The sequence below is a fragment of the Lepisosteus oculatus genome, chromosome 1 (assembly GCF_040954835.1).
Source record: "Lepisosteus oculatus isolate fLepOcu1 chromosome 1, fLepOcu1.hap2, whole genome shotgun sequence".
NCBI lineage: Eukaryota > Metazoa > Chordata > Actinopteri > Semionotiformes > Lepisosteidae > Lepisosteus > Lepisosteus oculatus.
The window spans coordinates 3518274-3538168 of NC_090696.1; the positions used below are offsets into that span (position 1 = coordinate 3518274).

Genomic DNA, 19895 nt, shown 5'->3' on the forward strand with positions numbered 1-19895 from the left:
CACCATAGCAATTATACTATTTCCATGTTGACAAGGATGGCATATTTGTACATTTCTTCAAAGAAGGACTTTTGAAAGTTCCTTTGCTAGACACAAGGTTCTGTCAGGCAGTGTGTGTGCTTCACCTCTGCTGCTGTTGAGAATTTGACTTCCAGCTCAGTGGTTTTTCTCCCAGCTAACTATTGTGGGATAGTTAATGTCAGTAGAGCATAGTGGTCAGAGCTCCTGTCCCAGTCCGGGCTCCGCAGCTGGTAGTGAGCAGATTTCCTTAGAAAGCTCTTGTAAAAAATCCCCAGTTCTAGTAATGGGTACAAATGTGTCAGCCTAGTAATAATGTATCTTAATGTTTTTATGCAGTTGTCTTTTTTTAGAACATTCCTTTGTAATACCTTTGAGTAAAAAAAAACATGAGTTAAAAAGGTTAGTATTTCCATCCTGTCATGAGTGTTTATTTAGTGAATATAATAGTGGCCGTTATAATTACAGTAAGTCACATAACACAGTTCTGAAGGAAATGTTTTCTCTACTGCCCTATTTAAACAGGTATGCAGGGATCTTGTGCACGACTGTAAAGATAATAATAATAATCAATCCGATGTTAAGAGTCATGGCTGCACGGTATTGATTTTCAGTCTGGGGCCGCAATGGAGTAGTTAATAATGACTTCTGCGAAATGCTTACAAAAAAGCATAGGTGATGGGTTCATTTGGATCACAAGAAAGCACTATAAACTCTTGATAGGAAAAGCTCCAAATCCGCTCAACAGTACATCAAAATGTATGTTATCTTCTGTTCTAAAGAGTCAAATATTGTAATATTTCACATTTTTGTGTAGTTACCGTAACTTGTAGTATATACAAAAGTTTAAAGTATTTATTTCATGTAATTAAAGGACAACAGACTGAAAGAATGATTATTTGAAATTAAATGAAATTAATTAAATGTGGTTTATTACAGTTTCACGTGGTAATCACATTGCTGAAACAGGATTTCCTACATGGTTACAAGTAGACAGTTTACTGTACTTAAACATTAAAATTGACAGTGAAGATAATATGCAAGATAAATCAAAATAATGCTCAGTCATTATTTTGCATTGTGTTTGGTCTCCTGCTGCATGGTTCATTTATAACAACATAACAGCCCAGTCACTGTATTGTAATTATGATTGTATTTAAGACTGAAATACTTTGCAAGTCATGCTTCAAGAAGTATGTTATTTATGGCTCTGTTTACAAAATCATATAATTTAAATATGGAACAAAAAAACGACTACCAAATTATTTTTCAAATACATTACACCATCCTGGAGCCATCATTTATCATCAAGTCATTGTTTATATTATCATTCTAAATACAATTGGAAATGTTTCTTGAAGTGCCACGATTCTCCTGGCCATAAGTACTGTACTTCACACTTGCAAGCATAATGTCACAGACGTACAGGAGTGTTATGCAAGTGTTAAAGGAAATCTTTTAAAAAAAAAACTACTGAAAACCCGTTACAACATCAGCAGAATAAAGATGTTGATGTCTGTGCAACGTAAAATGTCAGCACCACCAATTTTTACTCTTAAAGTATCTATCACAAGCACAGGCCCTTGAAGTAATTGAGAGCACGATGTGCCTAATGGTATTCCAAGTTGTTGATCTTTACTGTTGCTGCAGTATCGTTGTTTGTACTGTAAGTTAATAAGTTAGCCTGGCTTCTGATGGAGGGAGACTGTCTTCTTTTTGATCACTGCTTTAAATTGGTCGGGGGAGCAACATGTGAATTGTGGCAGTTCTGGCTCCAAAAAATTATTTTAACCCAAAATACGCATGCCTGCTTATTCAAATACATCGACTGTTTTGAAATCCGTTTGTTTAATTTGTTTTAAAGAATCTTTGAAATATTTCATCCGGAGTTGTTCATTTCCTGTGTTTCTGCCGTTGCTCTGTCTGTGTGCTCTGAACAGCAGGTGGTCTTTGAAAGAACTGATGAATGTCAGATTGTCGCTTCTTTTTAATTATCCACCGAATTTCACTGTATATCTGCAAGTCGGTAAAAGAGCAGGATTTGAAACAAGAGTGATCTCATTCAACACTTTCACATTTTATTTTTGCTTCTGCATGGACATTGTTGTTTAACTCCTTCCAGTAATGTGTTGGTGATTGTACTGTAGCTGATCAGTACCTGAGATTCATAGTGGGAGTCCTTGAGCCTCTCACACCAGAGTTGCAGGGCTATATAACACAAAGAGCTCTTCATGATCAAGGTCCTTAAAAATCTTCAGGAGCTTCTCATCCCTTATGTTCCAGTATGCTCGCTGCGATCTGCAACCTCTGGCTCTCTAGTTTGCCCAATAAAATGCCGACCTGAAGTCTTGTGCTGTTATACACCCTGTTCATGGAACAGCGTTGTGTTAGACGTCAGACTGAAACTCTCAGCTCTTTAAAGATGTTGAATTTATTTTCTTATGTGGGGATTGTATAGCTTTAACTCTGTGCAGCACTGTGGTTTGTTCTGGTACGAAGAAAGATACAGGTATACAGGAATTCTGACTTCATAATGAGGAACGGTGGACCAGAGGACTGGAGGAAGGGAGGACTGGAGGAGGGGAGGACTGGCGGAGGGAGGAAGGGAGGACTGAAAGGTTGGAGGACCGCAGGACCGCAGGGCTGGAAGGCTGTCCCGACTGATATCTGCTGGAAGCTTGCTGAAGGGTGGAGGTGCTGCAGGCTCGGAGCTGTGAGGAAGAGGAAGAGGGAGGAGTGAGAGGGGCAGGAGGGGATATTGAGAAGCTGCACCTATTGTGTGAAATTGCTTTATCTCTCACTGTAGTGGACCCTCAGCTGTGTGTTAACCCTGGTGTTCTCATAATTGACCCCTTTAAGCCGAAATTATTGACATTTGAATCCATCTCTGTAAGTCTGCATTATACTAAAATATAGTAGTACGGTAGAACATTTTTTTACAAATGCTCTGTTATTATTTATTTTACAGTTTGTCTTCCAGGTAAAGTCATAATGGGCACATTGATGTTTCAGATAACTGCCTGCAAATCTTCAATATGTGATGTTCTTGTTCAATTGATTTATTGTCATACAGAATATTGCTCTGTGGTTTGTGTGCTCTCTCCGGAGATCCCTATGAAATAATCCAAGTGGCCATAGTAACAAGTATCTTTTTTCTATAAACAGGCTTCTTTTTGTAATTATGTATTGAGAAAGGGCTCATTACCTTTTAACATACCATGAGAGAAGCCCCAGTCTTTAACTTGAAAATTGCTCTCTTGCAATTTGTACTCCAATATTTGAAAGGGAACGTAATGTTATTTTTCCAAGAGCACATAGCAAAGTGTTTCTCAATACGTTGGCGTTTGTTTATTTTAATCACACTCTAGAGGTTACATGGACAGGAACTGACAGGAGCAATATTTCAGGCACTTTAACTGCAGAATGTTAAATGTTGAATAGGATTGAGGTTTATAGTTCATATGTTTTGAATTCAGAGGTATGTCATCAAGACCAGGGTGGCACAGTGGTGTCGTGGATACCATTGCTACCACACAGCGCTGGGGCCCTGGGTGCAGTTCTGGTGCTGTCTGTGTGGAGTTTGTATGTTCTCCCTGTGTTGACGAGTGCTTTGGTTTCCTCTCATAGTCCACAAACATACTGGTAGGTTAACTGGCTTCTGGGAAGTGAGTGTGTCTGTGTGCCCTGTAGTGGGCTGGCGTCCTGCCCAGGGTGTACAGTACCTTGCACCTGTTGCTTGCTGGGATAGGCTCCAGCTCCCCCACGACGCTGAATTGGATGAAAGGTTAGAAGATGGATGTAGGGATGCAAGACCATCCCCATTCAGAAAAGTTCTTGGAATCGGTGCAGCTCAGTGCACTAAGCTTGTTACAGAAGTGCCGCCACCGCCTTTCAGACATCCACCGAAATCCCGGGATCTGGTCTAGGGTGTAGTGCTGTGTGATTCTGAGCCCCTGATTGACCACGATCAAGTCCCAGCAGGGGCAGAGCAGAGCGGCACCCCTCACAAATCATCCAGGCTATGATCTTTCATGTTTCTTTAACATAATAAAATTGCAGAATCACTGTAATGTTTGATGAAGGACTCCTTTAGATGTTATGACATTTGCTGCCATTTCAACATAAAGCAGACTATTAAGCAAATTGAACAGTGCACACATTGCTCAGCTTCTTGTAGCTCAGCCACCTTAATTAACAGTCAGCTCCAGCACAAGCAATGCCGCTCACTTGCTCAGATATAAGTAATCAGACCTGCTCTTATAAATAGATTAAACTGCAATACATGAACTTATTGTTAAAATAACGTACATGCAATACTTGACCTTACTATTAAATGAGGAAATGAATGGGCAAACACTGACTTTCAGCTGTGAGTGAGGGTGGTGTGGTTGTTACATACTGGTTTCAATGTGGTTGAGCCTTGTGTTTATCTATTTCTTCTTCTCAGTTAAGCCACTGTTCCCTGTGAAATTGTTCAGTGGTGCCTGCCAGTTCCTGGTTTAAAAAGGTGTGATTTTTTTTTTGTTTCCGAAATAATCAATTTAATAAAACTACCAGAGCTGGCAAACAAGCAAACAAATAGGCTCAGCTTAATCCCTGCTTAGCCCTGCTGTTCTAATATAGTCTACTGTAAGACAGAGCGTTGCAGGTTAATTCCACTGTCTTCCCCCCTGCAGAGGGCTCTGATAAGAGATTATAATGATAACTGGGAGTCACTATATTACAGTATTGATTGCATTTGCTTTCAGTGATGTTAAAGCATAACGCTCTGATTGCTCGCACTTAACCTGACAGGAATCCAATAGTCTGTCCCTTGGTGTGCTGGGCCCGAGGATGGAACATCAGCCCTGGTCCCTCTTCCGAAGGAGCTGCATCCCTGCAAACAGCCACCCAGACACCAGGCTTAGGAATGTTTAATCATCCAGGTTTCTGGATTGCTCTTTCCAGAGCTGCTGTTTTATAGGATGCTTTTAATTGCTCACATGCATGCTTTTAAAAAAACAGCTCTAAGTAGCAATCTGACCATCCCTTTATTATCGGTACTCTTTGTAAAAATTGTGGTTTAGGAGGAGATCAGATTTATCATCCAGAGGTAGCAAACAACCCAGGCTGGGTCATCTCCAGTGCCACCTTGATGTGGGTTATGAAGAGGAATTGTGTATGATATGATTATTGTAGAAACTGAAACGCATTAAACTGTGTCAGATGCTATTGTTTGCTTTGCTCGTGTAATGCCTCCTCTCGTATGGGCTAAAAAGCAAGGGCACGTAGTGGGGCGACAGGGAAGAGGGGCGCGCTGCTGTTCAAGCCGAGAGAGGTGGGCCCAGCCACACTCCTTTGTTCCTTGGGTTCAGCTGAGGCTTCTCACAGCTGAAGAACGCAGGCTGATTTGGCAATGAAAGCAGGCATCATTACTTTAAAGACACTCAGCATCATTGAGCCTGCCACGTCTGTCATTGTCTAATGAAAATAGAATAAGAGGCGGCCGTTGCCGTAATATAAACACGCCATCAGCAGCGCGGGCGCAGGGGCTGCCAGAGGGCCTGAGGCAGGGTGTCGCGGCAGCGAGACATTAAGTAACTTCTGTTTTCTAATGGAGATTAATGAAGTCTGCGCTAGCCAGGGGGAGAGGGCTGAGCTGCCTACGCAGGCGCTGGCGTGGAGGGAGGGCACAGGCAGCGCCCGTCCCTGACAGACCGCCGGCTCAGTGCGGAGGGCAGGCCCCTGCCCGGCGCGGCACAGCGGCCCGCTGCTGGAGACAGAGAGAGACGTGGAGCAGCGAGAGAGTAGCACGGTGCACCGGAAGGCAGCACCAAGACACCGAGGCGCAGCGCTTCACACACCAAGAGGAGCGGACACAAGGGCGGAGACGTAGGGTTTCGATTATAATCTTAACCGTAGATCAAACAGGGATTCATGTAGAGCTTATAAGTAAAGATGTACAGTAAATCGCTGTAACAGGTTATGATGACTTTTCACAAACACAATGATCTTGTTTTTTTTGCTAAAGTGATAAATTATTGTAAGAATTCTAGTTGTGAAAAATATGGCTGACTAAGTTTTACTTTTCTATATTTTTACCGTTGAGAACAAATACTTGCTTTAATAACGAGCTGGAGAGACCCTTTCATACGGCGGGGCACTTGCGAGAGCACTCTGAATGACATGCCCTGCTCAGGGGTACAAAGGAAGAGCCCCCTCCAGGATCGGAACCCTCATCTTTCCCGTCCAGAGCCCTGATCACCTCCCCATGCTTAAGCCACAGTGGATAGATATGGAAGTAATAAAACTGAATTCAACAAAGCATTTATACATCACATACTGAAGTCACAGGCTAATGTTTGCCATATATTGTTGGGCAGAAGGATTATGGCAAAAACTACTCGTTTCCCTCCACACTTTGCTTGTGTGAGGCATTGGACTCTTAAGATTCACACTAACAGTGACTGATCCTGAAAAGGAAAAAGATTCTAAATCCAAAGAGCTGTGAAAAATATGGACCTTTATCATTTTTACCTTATGATACATACCTTATAATTTATGTCTTTGGAATATTGTTTTCCAAGTTCGGTCCTGACTGGGTATAGGATTACAGTATTCTGGGCATGTTCATGGACACTAACTTTGGTCCATCTGTGTGGTTTTGTGTTTAGAACAGTGGTGTGGCATGATTCCTGTCAAAACTAGACTTCACCAATATCTCTAGTGTACAGCACAGCAAACATCTTGTGATTTTGTAACCTTTTCTCGGTGCATACAGGAAAAAAATGAAGACTCTTAAAATCACTTATCATATTATTAGACTTCTTACCTGCTGTAAGTGAAAGTTAAGAGAAAACACTTCGGTAAAAGATGTGTCTTTAAAACTGACAGTTTTAAAGGGGCATTTCCAATTGTTTAGAAGATCCCTTTATGGGCTCTGGTCTCTTGGTTCAACAGCCACTAATTAAACACAATGTGGCCCATTAATATGCTTGTGCATTTTGACTGACTTTTTATTTATGGATGGTATTTTGATTTGGATGCGTTCTAAATTTGAAAGGGACCATTCAGCTTTTGACATCTAATGAAGAACACCACAAACGAATGCATGACTCCGAAACAAAACAAAAAAAGAAAGGTAAATACCAATCTAGGAAGAGGGAGAGAATGCAAGAAAGGGACGCTATTTGTCAGGCTTGAGGAGGTAATTCTTAGCACCCGGTCAATTCAGCAAATGGGAAAATTAGAAGTAATCAGAGGGTCCTTGTACTGCGATGGGAGTCATGCTCAGGGAAGCCTGTAATTTTTACAATGCGATAATGATAGGGTAGCTCTCCCCCAGCTGCTCGCTGCCTCTTCTGAAGCAGCAAGAACGCCCCCCCCCTCTGTTCCTCCCTGTCTCTCTCTTTACACGTCCATGTCTCCACAGTCACAGGCAGCACAGGCACACTGCAATACACCAGAGAATTCCAGCAGGGGCTCCCATAACATCAGTTCTTCTCACTATACCGCATAGAAAAAAACAACACATTTAAAAACAAACAATTTAACGCGAACTCACCTTCTAAATCCTTCAAAGGTGGAGAATTGTGCAGCCCTGATTGCTTAGTAAAGGGTGTTTTTTTTATCTCCCTTTCCTCAAGGTTGGGTGATGCCTACATGTTAAGGTGGCTCCAGAGCTTTGTTTGTTGTCTAGTTAAAAAGGAGCAGTTAACTGCTCAGCTGAGAGGAATAAATTAGGATAAAAAATGCAATAAACAGAGCAATACGTCTAGGATGGAAAATCCCATAATGAGCTGATTCTGTATCATAATGAGATGATATAGATGGACAGAAATCACTGGCACAGGCCATGTGTGTCCCTCATATGAAATTGCCCCCTGAATTAGTCAAGAATCTGACTCTGCTTGTCATTAATTACTCTCCAGTTATTTTGAATTAAGGGAAAAGCTTTCAATAAATTAGGATTTCAGTTATTGAATCCCCAGTCTCTTTTTGGTTTGGAAGGTTACTTTGCATTCTGAACAGTAAAACTATTTTTCATGTTAATGGTGAAAAAATTCAAGCCGCAAACATTGAAACCTCTCACCGTTCAAGCTCATGGTATAGGGCGCTCGTGTTGCGTCTCTAAATTAAGTTGGTGTATGTTCAGCTTCCCACAATGTCTTTCTCTGAGGAAAAATGAATATCCATTAAAATTCTGTGATTCTGTCAGAGTTGTCGTAGTTAGGACAACAAAGTAATCTTTTTTCTTGTCCATCTCTCTTAAGTACTGTTTGAACAAAGACACACAGTCAAATCATATTATAAAGTGCAAAGCTCTTGAAGTCTGACTGCAAAGCAGTTCTGCACTTCAAGTAATGCAACTGGAATGGCATGGTTTTCAAAACTGTGTGGAACATTTCTTCCTGTCTGTTGCAATTGTAGTCTTCCTGCTGTCCCTTACTTGGTTATGTGATGATGCACAAAATGAACAAGGACAATGGACCCAAAGATATAAAGGATTTATCTAGAAATAGCATTTGGTACAATAACTGATCCAAGAATTATTGTTAGTGTTCAGTATGGAACATGATGAACTAGCAGAAAGTCAATATTACACAAGCAGTAGTAAGTATAACCTCTCTATGCATTAACACAATGAGGCTGACTCACAGACCTGATCAGCCTCTGGACAGATTGCTGTGGGATGTGGATTAGTTCCTTTTTTTGTTACTCCCTTTTCCCTCTGGTGCAGTGTATAACAGAGGGACAGGAAACAAGGCAAAGGCTTGCCAGCTTCCCAGCAAACAGAACTCAATGACGAGCCAGGAAGTCTTTGCTTTCTGTTTTGTATTTAAGCCACCCCACCACCTGTCTTCCTTCAGGTGGAACCATGGCAAATCATTCCTCATTGCTCTCTGGCAAATGTGTTTCAGACAAGAACCACTATCTGTGCTGTCTTCTGGGCTCTAACAGTAAATATTTAAAAAGAAATAAAGACGTTTATTGGAGGGGGTAACCCTGAGAACTGGTTTAATTCTGTTTAAAATTCTCACACAATCCAGTGTTTTTCTCAAGGACTTCTGCGTGTACATTTGACTGACTCGTGCACATGTGTTTTCCAGGAGGTGCTACTGAAGAGGGCGGCAGACCTGGTTGAAGCACTCTATGGAATGCCTCACAATAATCAGGCAAGTGAATAACAATAGCTTTTCAATGGCTTTTGATCAGATAAGGTCAAAAGCTTTTGATCAGAAATGCATGTCATTAGGAATGTGTTCTGTTTCTCTGCGAATTCCCTTTTGAGTGGAAACAAACATTTGGATAGTGAAATGCTGTAATTGCAATGTACAACATTTTTTAAAGGTCAGATATGCTTCAAGACAGTATGTATTCAACTGTGGGCACAGCACTACCTACTTGAAATTTGCTTTCACTCTAACAAGTGAGATAAAGATAATATACCGCGGTTTTGGTGCAACAAAGAATTTGGTTTTATTTGGTTCGATTTAAAGAGTTGTGGGTTTATTTGTTTTCTGAAAATCCTCTTGGCTGAAAGCAAGCAGCCTGTTAATGGAGGAGGGATCCCTGAGGAAGGCCAGCTATGAAGTCAAGGTAGCAGGCCTGGAGGGGGACTTCCAAACTAGGGAGGGGAGAGAGGGGGGTGACCGCACAGCTGCTTGTGCGGAAACACCCACTCCTGCCATTGTTTCATCTCTACAAGATCGAGCCCTGTCAGTGGGGTGTGCTGTGAGCTGCCTGCTTGTGCTGCTGTGTCCCAACGCCTTGCTGTCTGCCCCTGCAGGAGATCATTCTGAAGAGAGCCGCAGACCTGACAGAGGCCCTGTACAGTGTCCCCCGCAACCACAACCAGCTGCCCTCGCTCACGGGCTCAGCCGCCCACTCAGGAATGATGGGAGTCAACTCCTTCAGCAGCCAGCTTGCCGTCAACATCTCCGAGACGTCCCAGAGCACAGAGCAGGGTGAGGGGTCAAAGGGCACACTGCCCTCCCTGCCAGTTTACCTGGCTTCGCCTCCTTTCTTTTAAGGGGGTTTGGGATGGGTTGCAGTTAACTAAAGCACGTGAACGTCCCTATAGGTATTAAATTGGTATTTGGACTAAATGTTACAGGCTAATATTCTCTATGCTGTATATACTAGGACTGAAGAGATTAAAAATAAATGTAGATCATTGACAAAAATACTTACAAATCTTAAAATATTAAAGCTGAAACATGTGTCCAAAGAACAGGAGTGTGCCACATGTTGTACACGCGGTTCTGATACAGTAATTCTGACTCAATTGAAAATAAATCCTCTGACCATTTTTTCGTGCTGTCAGCCTAGGACTGACACTCCTTTTGTGGTTTGAAGCCACAACTGTTTTTAATACAGAAATAAATACTGCAAGGACCATCGTTATTGATTGGAAATGTGAAATATCTGTGGGACTTTACACCTCTTTCACAGAGCTAACCAGCACTTTAGTTTAAAAAATAAAATTCAACATGGCACAATGGGCCTATTTTATTGTACAAACTACACATGGTCACCTTCTAAAATTCCCAAATGTCTCATAGTAGAATAAACTGTAGTTAATGAACAGAAGTGTATTATCTACCATGTTTTCTTTAGGTAGCTATAAATATGAATCCCAAAATGTAAAAGTGTAAGTAAAGGTATCCTTGTTGGTTGGTAGAGCTCATGGTTTTCTGTGACCCAGCCAGAAAGCTATGGGCCAGCACCTATTACAGAGGCAGTTTCTTCCTGATGTTGCTGAACATCCTCTTGTGTCTCCTTCAGCCTGTGTGTGTGTCCAAGTGTGTGTATGAGGGCCGGTTTCTCTGTGCTGCTGTCTGCTGTGTGTTTGTGCAGCAGCTGAAACCTCACTCCGAGAAATAGGCCAATTTGCTGCTGGCTCCCTAACATAGGTAGACAATTCAGGCTTAAATAAAGAAACGTGTCTAGCTGGGGGTCTGCTCTCATAGCTTGGCCACTTAAACCCGTCTAACTTAATATGTCCAAGCCCTGCAGTAGTGTCGGATGAAGCACCCAAGCACGCAGGATGTAGGAGGCTCCTGCAAAGCCAAGCCCTGGGTAAAGAGAGGGGGAGATGAAAATCTACCCATTCTATATTTTTGCTTTAACTTTCCACTCAGACTGCTGGCAGCCCTGATTGGAACCGCTTGTTATCAAACCTGGTCCAATTACAGAGGAGCAGCGAGCGGGCTGGGATGAGAGGGGATGCAATCACATGGGTGTGCCCCAGCAACCTTGATAAGCAATCAGAGAGGCTGTGCGGACTCAGATCCAGCCACCTCTGAGCCACTAAACCAAGGTGGGCTGCAGCTGCCGACAGCGCAGTCACAGTCCGGTCAGGGTCTCCCTGCCTGTGTGTAATCGGCCTCCCCCTGCCTGACCTTCCCTGCCCTCTGCCTTCAGGCCTTTCTGAGTGTGGGGCTTCTCCTTGGCATGACAAAGAGCCCGGCGTCTGGCCATAGTAGACATTTTGACCCTGAATTTCATTCATGAGAAAGGCTCGTTTCAAGGGCTTTTCTCCTTGGCTTGCTTTTCTCTTTTTGCATTCAAGAACAAAGACCAAGGCGAATTGTCATGTATGTCTCCAGATACTGCTCAAACCATTAATGGCTACCACTGTCCATTTAATTCTTTGTTTTACCTGTATACAGTTTGGCATATATGACTTTACAAACAGTACTGTTCACTGTATACATGCACACAGTTAGGAAGTTGTTAGCTTACAGAAGAAAACTCTTACTGCTGACTGTCTCATACCATCCATCACACAGTTTCTAGTACAGTTTATATGTATATGTAATATGGTAACAGGTAACAACAATACTTTTGGGATTTGCATTATTGTACCTCCATGGCATCTGGAAATTAGTATTGGTGAAAACCATTTTATTTAATGACAGAAGCCAAAGCATGCAAATGTGGTGCTACTAAATGAAAACAGAAGATAAAAAAGGAATCTGCACATTTCCAAGACATTTTCACACTCATTTTGCAGTTGCAATTACTGAGTTCAAAACTGAAAGATAAAAACGCCCTTGTGAACATGTGAACGATATTTTCTGTTACAGTCATAAAATTAACCTTTTTAGTTTAGATTGACAACGTACAGTAATTTAGAATGCAAAATAAGGTGAAATATGACAAAAAATGTTGCGACACTTTCATAACAATTCGAAAGTAAAGTATAAATCGGCATCTGGTTAAAAACCTACAGAAAGTATTATTTAATTTTGGCTTGATCTGTTAAAAAAACAGGCTTAATAGTTTTTTGACATGATAATAAAATTAATCAGTTTAATCAATTTAATTTAATCTTGACTCAATATGGAGCCTTTCAGCGTAAATAGAAAGAGAGGACCAAGGTGGTGATTTCATGAGCAGTCGCTTCAGGTTTGGAAGAGAGGTTCTGGGAATTTCAGGATGAAAGGGATAAATGGAATGCAAGGCAGGAATTAGAAACACGGTATCAGAAACAGAGTCAGCATGTCATTAGGCTCACTTCCACGCTGTCTTTCACATAGTATTGAAAATCTTACCTATTCAATCAATACTTTGTGAGGGAGGCGTTTAAAACCATATTGATTATCACATATTTATAATGTAAAGTGACATGGAAAGTAAAGTCCAAGGTGGATGGATAACGTTAAAAATTGTGTTTTAACCTAATATATTATAAAACAGGTCCAGACGTGATCTATGAGATAGTATCACGCATAGCATGGTAATCAAATAATTATATTGTAACGCAACGGGGGCTCAGGCGGGCGCCCTTGCCGCATTAGGTCGGCCCCCCACCGTCGGGGGCTCGAACCCGGGACTCCCACGTCACTCAGCAGGGACCCAGCCCCATGAGCTAAAGAGAGATCTCTCCACAGCCCAGTAGCTGTAGTCCTGCTATCACAGGGAAGGGCGGTGACGTCGCCTGCTCTGGTACGCCGGCTCTTACACAGTACCTGTCGGCCGTAAGCATTACAATATAATATACATCATATATAGTATGTGGCACAGTTTCTTTTAAGCAAATACATGAAAGTCTAACTTATTGTTTATTGTATGATTGATGAATGTATTTATTTTTTGTGTATTTGCAATGCCTGTTAGTGAAGTGCTTCAGCACTCACTGGAGATTGTCTCTTGTTGAGACAGATTGTTCTCTCGCAAGGCTCGATGTCACAGTTTCATTCCAATTAAAGGTTACACATTGTTTCACGTACTGTGGAGGAGCAAATGGCTCGTACAGCTGATGCTTGCATGGCTTCTCTGTATTGTCTTTCTGCTGGAATCACACAACAGAGATAACACAGTGCTCGCTCGTGTCAGGGCTCTGATCATGCATGTAGGTTTTGGCACAGCTGTCAGGGACAGAACTTTAAACTGCCATTCATCAGCTGAGAGCTCCGTAAAAAAACAGCTGTCAACAGAGAGGCAGTTGCTAAAATATTCAAACAAATACTTTAAAAAGATGTAGAAGTGCCAGTCAAGACACCAGCCTACTGTCGCTCTATATAAACATCAGACATGAAGGGGCTGCTGCTAATACTGTAAGTTCAGAAGCAAGAAAATTCAGTGGTATCAATAAATCACATGTACATACAGTACTGTACACCGCACATGCAGAGTGTGAGGCGTGCTTGTTTGTAGTTGCTTCTTTCAGCCTTGCCTTTGAATAGACCACAGATGAAACTGGTTGTTGTTTACCTTCCTGCTGGGCATCACAGCATCCTACAAAACAGCAGTTTGGCTGACATGCATATGCTAAAACTAAGCATAGAAGAAATTGATCAGAGGATCTCACCTGAGAGTTTCTCAAACAAACGTCATGCTATCAGCTTCAGCAATATGGCTGGTTTGCTTGTTCCACACTCCCACAACCCTTTGGGTAAAGAAGTGCCTCCTGTTCTCAGTTTTATATTACTTTATTATTGCGCACAACACTTAATGTATACTGAATCCAGAAATGTGTTGGATGTCTCTGGATCTTCCCGAGTTTCACAGAAACACAGTGCCCTTGTGCAGCATCAGTAATAGAAGTTCCACTCCAGCTCTTAATCTGGGTCTGCTTGCACAGTCACGTAGCTGTGTGATGGAGGACCGGGCGCAAGTCCAGCCTGCAGTCTCCACTTGCCTGGTTTCAGATTTACTGATGGCATTTAACCAGTCTCTTTTACCCAAGGTAACATTGTTAAATAGTTTTTTTAAGAGCCTTATTCTTGTTTATGTGTGATATGTATTCTCTTACATAGCATAATATTGAGGTTACACATAGAATATTGTTTTGGCATTCTAGACCCAGAAAAATAACTAAGACTGAATGATAAGACAATTATAATCTTATCCTATACTGCAAGTCTTCACTATTGCCTCATGCTCGATTTCTGCTTGTTTTTCTATATTATTAGATAAGAAAGTGCATTTCTTCAAGAAAAATTGCATTCTCTTTATTTTAAACCTTTTAATGTTACTAATTAGAACAGGTATATACAGTCAGATCACTTGTGCGTCTCATGCCTGTGAGCTTCTCTGTTATCTGATCTTCAGAATGAGACATACTGTACTGTTACTTTCCAAGTCCTCTCGTCCTACTGAAATATGACTGCTTACTCTGTTCTGTTCCCTGTGCTGGAGCACTCTGGGAACAGGGAGCAGCCTGCAGTGACCTTACCACAGTTTGCACTTTTCCCCTCCTTACGTACAAACTTTCAAGTGTTCTGCTCTTCTAGTGTTGCAGTACTGCAGGCATGTATATCCTCACATGCTCTGCCAGATTACACAGAGTCCAAACAGGGGAAACACAAGTGGTCAAACGCTGCAAAACAGAACTCTCATTGAGTGTACTTCCTAGTTAAAAATCCTCTTCCCAGCTGGAAAGTTATTGATGGACCTGTGCCCTGGGCTCAGCAAAAGTGCAGTAAATATGAAACACATGTATGAAAGGGAAAGCAAAGAACAACAAAAAGTACTTTCAGAAACTGGAGACCCGGTTCACAAAGGTCTAAGTAAGGGATGGGCAGTTCTAGTCCTTAAGGGACCACAGGGTCCTGTGGTTTTTATGCAGCCTCTGATCTCAATTTCCGAACTGAACTAATTTTCTGGTTAAGAAGTCAGATCATTTGGGGGTGTCTTAGCAGTTGCTGATGAAAAAGTACCTGTAAAACCTCCAGGAAACTGGCCCTTTATGGACTGCAGCTGTTCAGTCCTGCTCTGAGTCATGCCATAACTGAGGAATCTTTTGTTGCTCTTTAATTTTCAAACTCTCGCGTGTTTCGTCAACACGTCCTGTGCCCCGTCGGAAACGCGCGCTCTCTTTTGCCTCGGTGTGCCGCCGCTCTCACAAGGCCCGTGTGTCTGTCCGGTACGCAGGTTATTCCCGAAACTCCAACAGCGTGTCTCCCCGTGGGTACGTGCCCAGCTCCACACCCCAGCAGTCCAACTACAACACCATCACCTCCACCATGAACGGCTATGGCACTGCGGGCATGACCAACCTCGGGGTGCCCGGCTCGCCCAGCTTCCTCAACGGGTCCACTACCAACTCTCCTTACGCAAGTAAGTGCCCCCGCCGTGCCCGCGGGGGCTGGCACAGCGTACAGGCCACCAGACCTGGGCCAAGCAGAGCCCGCTCCGATAAGTCACATCGACGGATCGGCTGTTAAAGACACTGAAGTATCTCGTTGGTTTTCACAAAATCGGTATTGTCTGAAAATATTTTAAAGCAGTGAAACACTTCAAGGACAACATTAGTCCATCACAGGATGCACACACACACACACACACACACACACACACACACACACACACACACACACACACACACACACACACACACACACACACACACACACACCTGGACAGGTCACCAGTCCATCACAGGACACACACACACTCTGGACAGGATGCCAGTCCATCACAGGACACACACACACCCTGGACAGGTCAGCAGTCCATCACAGGACACACACACCCTGGACACAACACCAGCCAATAGCAGCGTGCACACATAAAAGCACATGGGGAGAATTTAGAGACAGCGATTAATCCACTCAGCATGATCCCACCAGGAGAAAATGCACACAGGAGCAGAACATGTTCAAAATGGTTTTACATAGTACATGTTATTTATAAATGCTAGCATAGGAGTAAAACAATCAAAAGATATTTTGGCAATTTAAGAATAGGTACTGTAAAGATAAAGCTCAATTATTGCTATTATAATACATTATAATAAACATCAATTATTGTAACTTAATAAATCATTAAACATTTGTTACTTTCTAAAACAATAAGGGTAATTCCACCTACTTTTGATTCAGGATTATACACTTTTTATATATGAAATATGTTAAAATATTTGAGTGCTTTTCCTCATATTCAGATTATTTTTGTAATACTTATAATACACATAATAATAATACCACCCTGTAATAGAACCTTGTGATGATGATGATTATATTGATCATTATTATACATATTTTCAAATAGTATTTACACTTACCAAGGGATACTTGCAAATATTTACATTGTGATTGTCTTAAAATATATCTTCATAAGTGATTATCCCAGGTCTAGTGGCCACTTGTTCCAGACTGAGATCATGGTTCTAAAGAAAAATGTTGTATCAGCCAGCACTAACTGACCATGACTGTGGGCTTAGTTATTGAGGGTTTATTTTGAGGGTTAAATAGGCAAGTGCTGCTGTCCATTTTATTTAGTTCATTCCAGCTAAGGATATAAACTGTCTATACTGTATGTATCCTTTGTGGGAGAGCAGGTCATTGCATTGAATATATGATAATTCTTTTTCTCTTTTCAAAACGTCATGCTGCACAAAAAGGTGTTCCACCTTGTCCTGTATACTGTCTACGGTATATCGATTGATGTGCATAGAGAAAATGCATTTATCAATGAAAATACAGTATTTTTGTTTGTCTGTTGTGGTGCTTCTTTATCATGAAATATGATTGTGCTGACTTTAAATCTGTTCTAATCCTTCATCCCATTTTCTTACATGGCTTTAAATTACTTAATAGAACCATCGTGTACAGTATGTCTAAAGCAGTGATCTAACAAAAAAAAACACATACAATTTAAAAAAAGGTGCATTCTGGCAATAGTTTGTCCAAACATTAGCTAATAGAGCTAATAGAGCTTTTGATAGCTCTGTATGCATCCAAAGCTGCTTTTTAATTTTTCTTTCTATTTTAGCTTCAGGGTTAGCTTTTTGTAATGATCAAGAAATCTCCACCTTTCACAGAATCACAGTAACCTTTTGAAAGCAGCTGTTTTCATAAGGGTGACATAAAAGAGTGCATCTTTAGAAAAAGGTTAAAAAAACAACAACTTTTGAAACCCTTATTAGCATTACGTCGAATAAAAATCTCAATCCTGAGGTTGTTCCCATTTCAGGAACCTTATTCAGTTCTCACAGTTGTACTAATTTGATGTAGAACTGTTAATTAGTTAATTAGTTAACAAAATTAACTAATTTAGTTAATTGAAGTGAAAGCACTATTAAAATTGAGAACAGCAGGAACTTTGTTTTTACACAAAGGGTTGTGGGAATCTGGAACAAGCTGCCAAGCCATGTTCTTGAAGCAATACCATGGCTTCTCTCAAGAAATGGCTGGATGAGACCCTCAGGTCAAATTCACTACCAGCGGTCAAACCACCTAGATGGACTGAATGCACTCCTCTCATTTGTAACCTTTCTGATGTTCTTACAGAGAAAAGTGAAACCAAATGATCAATACAGGAATGTGGGTAAAAAGATATAAATTCTCCCCAAGTGTCCTGTAAAACCTGGAGCAATCACCTTTATTTAACTTAAGTTTATTGTAGCTTAAATCTAACCATATATTGCTATTAAGAAAGGAAGGCAAATTTTATCTGCATTAAAAAACAAATCTTCAAGTGGTATGGATAACTCTTAATTTTATATTTCTAAAGAGTTGCAAACATTTTCATCTCCTAAGTCAGTTGTATTAAGATTCCCAGTGCATGTTTCATGAACAGAACACTTTGCTCTTTATGAAGTGAAATGTGTTATTTTTCTGAATTTGGTGTCTTGCTCTGAGACAGTGCTGAGTAATGCAGCTTGTGTTTGAGTGAAGTTATGGATCAACTTATCAAAGATTGGCACCTCAAGGTCTCCCATAAAGCTGTCCAGCGGATCAGTGTACTCTGACTCTATCTGAATAGCCTTCTGCATCCCACCCACGTCTGTCTGTCTGTCTGTCTGTCTGTCTGTCTGTCTGTCTGTCTGTCTGTCATTCCAGCCCTCTGTTCAGAGCTTCTTCCGTTGCTCTCCCCTCCAGTGTTAACTCCTCTTCCTCCACCACCCAAGCTGCCATTTTCTCATTCTCTCCTGTCAATGTGATCTCTGCAGTCAAACAGAAGAGCGCCTTCGCCCCCGTCGTGCGGCCACAGACCTCCCCGCCCCCCACCTGCACCAGCACCAATGGGAGCAGCCTACAGGGTGAGCACCCCACCCCTTACCTGCCTCTGGGCTCCGCCCACCCCTACTGGGTGTTAGTAGACGAAGGCAGCTAAGATCCCCTACGAGGTATTTCATAGACTGTAAGAGCAAGTGGTTATCCCTCTGTTTCCACCCGCGGTTTCTGAAGCAGTAGGACAGGCCATGAAACTGCCTGACAAGCGCCGGCTCTCAGGCAGTTCCATCATCTCTCCCACTGCGCACCTCTCCAAAGGAGGGCAAATGTCCCAAAAAACATGAGGCACCTTTTTGGCCTTTGCGTTCGGCTGGAGTGAGGTCAGAAGGGTTAGCAAATGTCAAAGTTGATCCATAACTTCCGGTCCAATGGTGCATACGACTGCCCACCACTGTTAATGTTGAAGACCGATGCAGAAGAGTCTGGAACAAGCTGCCCAGCCATGTTCATGAAGCCGATACCTTGGCTTCTCTCGTTCCAGTTATAGTTCCAGTGTAGTTCCAGTACAGTTCAGTTGTCGTTCCAGTATCTAGCTTGGATTGGGTGTCAAGTCTCGCTCACCAGAAAGCTGCCTTGTGTTAGTCATGGTAGTCATGACATGAACTTGTGGAACAGGGTCACAGAGATTCTGGAATAACGTCTCAGTGTCCTGTGCACAGTAGTTGTTAATGAATACCTATGGCCAACAGCTCCATGGTATTATCTGCTTATGCTAAACACTCTGGGTGCTTTGAAAGTCATTTGTGCATTGGGGTTTTCTGAAAGTAATCCCAGTGTCTTACTCCTTATTACATGAGGTGTACAGCACGTTAACCCCTGCAGAGCCTAACTAAAGATACCGCTGTAAATACTCCTTTACCAGAAAAGCAGTGGTTTGTTACACTCTCATTTGGATGAAAGATCTGTTAACACTGGGTTTAAAAGGGCATAATCAGAAAGTAGCAATTGTTTAAAGCTCTTTTATTCCTTAAATCATGCCCTCATATGGATCAGCATAAACATAGAATTTATCCTAAGTTATGTATTATCTCTCTAGAATTTTAGGTTTCTGTGATTGTGAAAATGTTTGTATATAGCTCTGATTTCATTCTTCTGATGATTGTGCACAGGACAGCAAATGAGATAATTTACTAAAATAATTTACACTGCAATGACGTATGTTTAGTGTCTTTAATGCAACTGTTGTGTTTCTACATTACTAGATATAAACAAAATTGGATATAAAATAAGAAATGTATAGTTCCTCATTGCCAATATCAAACATTAGGTTACAGATTTGATGATGATCATTATTTTCTTGTGAATATGCTTGTTAAGTTATGTAAATGCGAATAAAAAGTACTTTAGTCAGAACTGCTGTATATATATAAAGACACCAAATAGCTGCAAACCCTGGTCCGTGAGACCTGCAGGTTGTATGAATCCCCC

The 19895-nt window shown here is 41.7% G+C and overlaps 1 protein-coding gene across 5 annotated transcripts in view; it reads left to right on the top strand.

Moving 5' to 3' along the window:
* The window catches only part of LOC102696247 (transcription factor COE3-like), a 165507-nt gene that overhangs the window by 138125 nt on the left and 7487 nt on the right, over positions 1-19895 (top strand). For 4 of the 5 annotated variants that reach the window (XM_069186689.1, XM_069186637.1, XM_069186757.1 and 1 more), the window contains 4 exons: positions 9108-9173; positions 9788-9965; positions 15382-15567; positions 18404-18493. In XM_069186689.1, the coding sequence (XP_069042790.1) occupies positions 9108-9173; positions 9788-9965; positions 15382-15567; positions 18404-18493 (520 nt within the window). The remainder of the gene's footprint in view (positions 1-9107; positions 9174-9787; positions 9966-15381; positions 15568-18403; positions 18494-19895) is intronic. The other variant, XM_069186866.1, reaches the window with a different exon arrangement.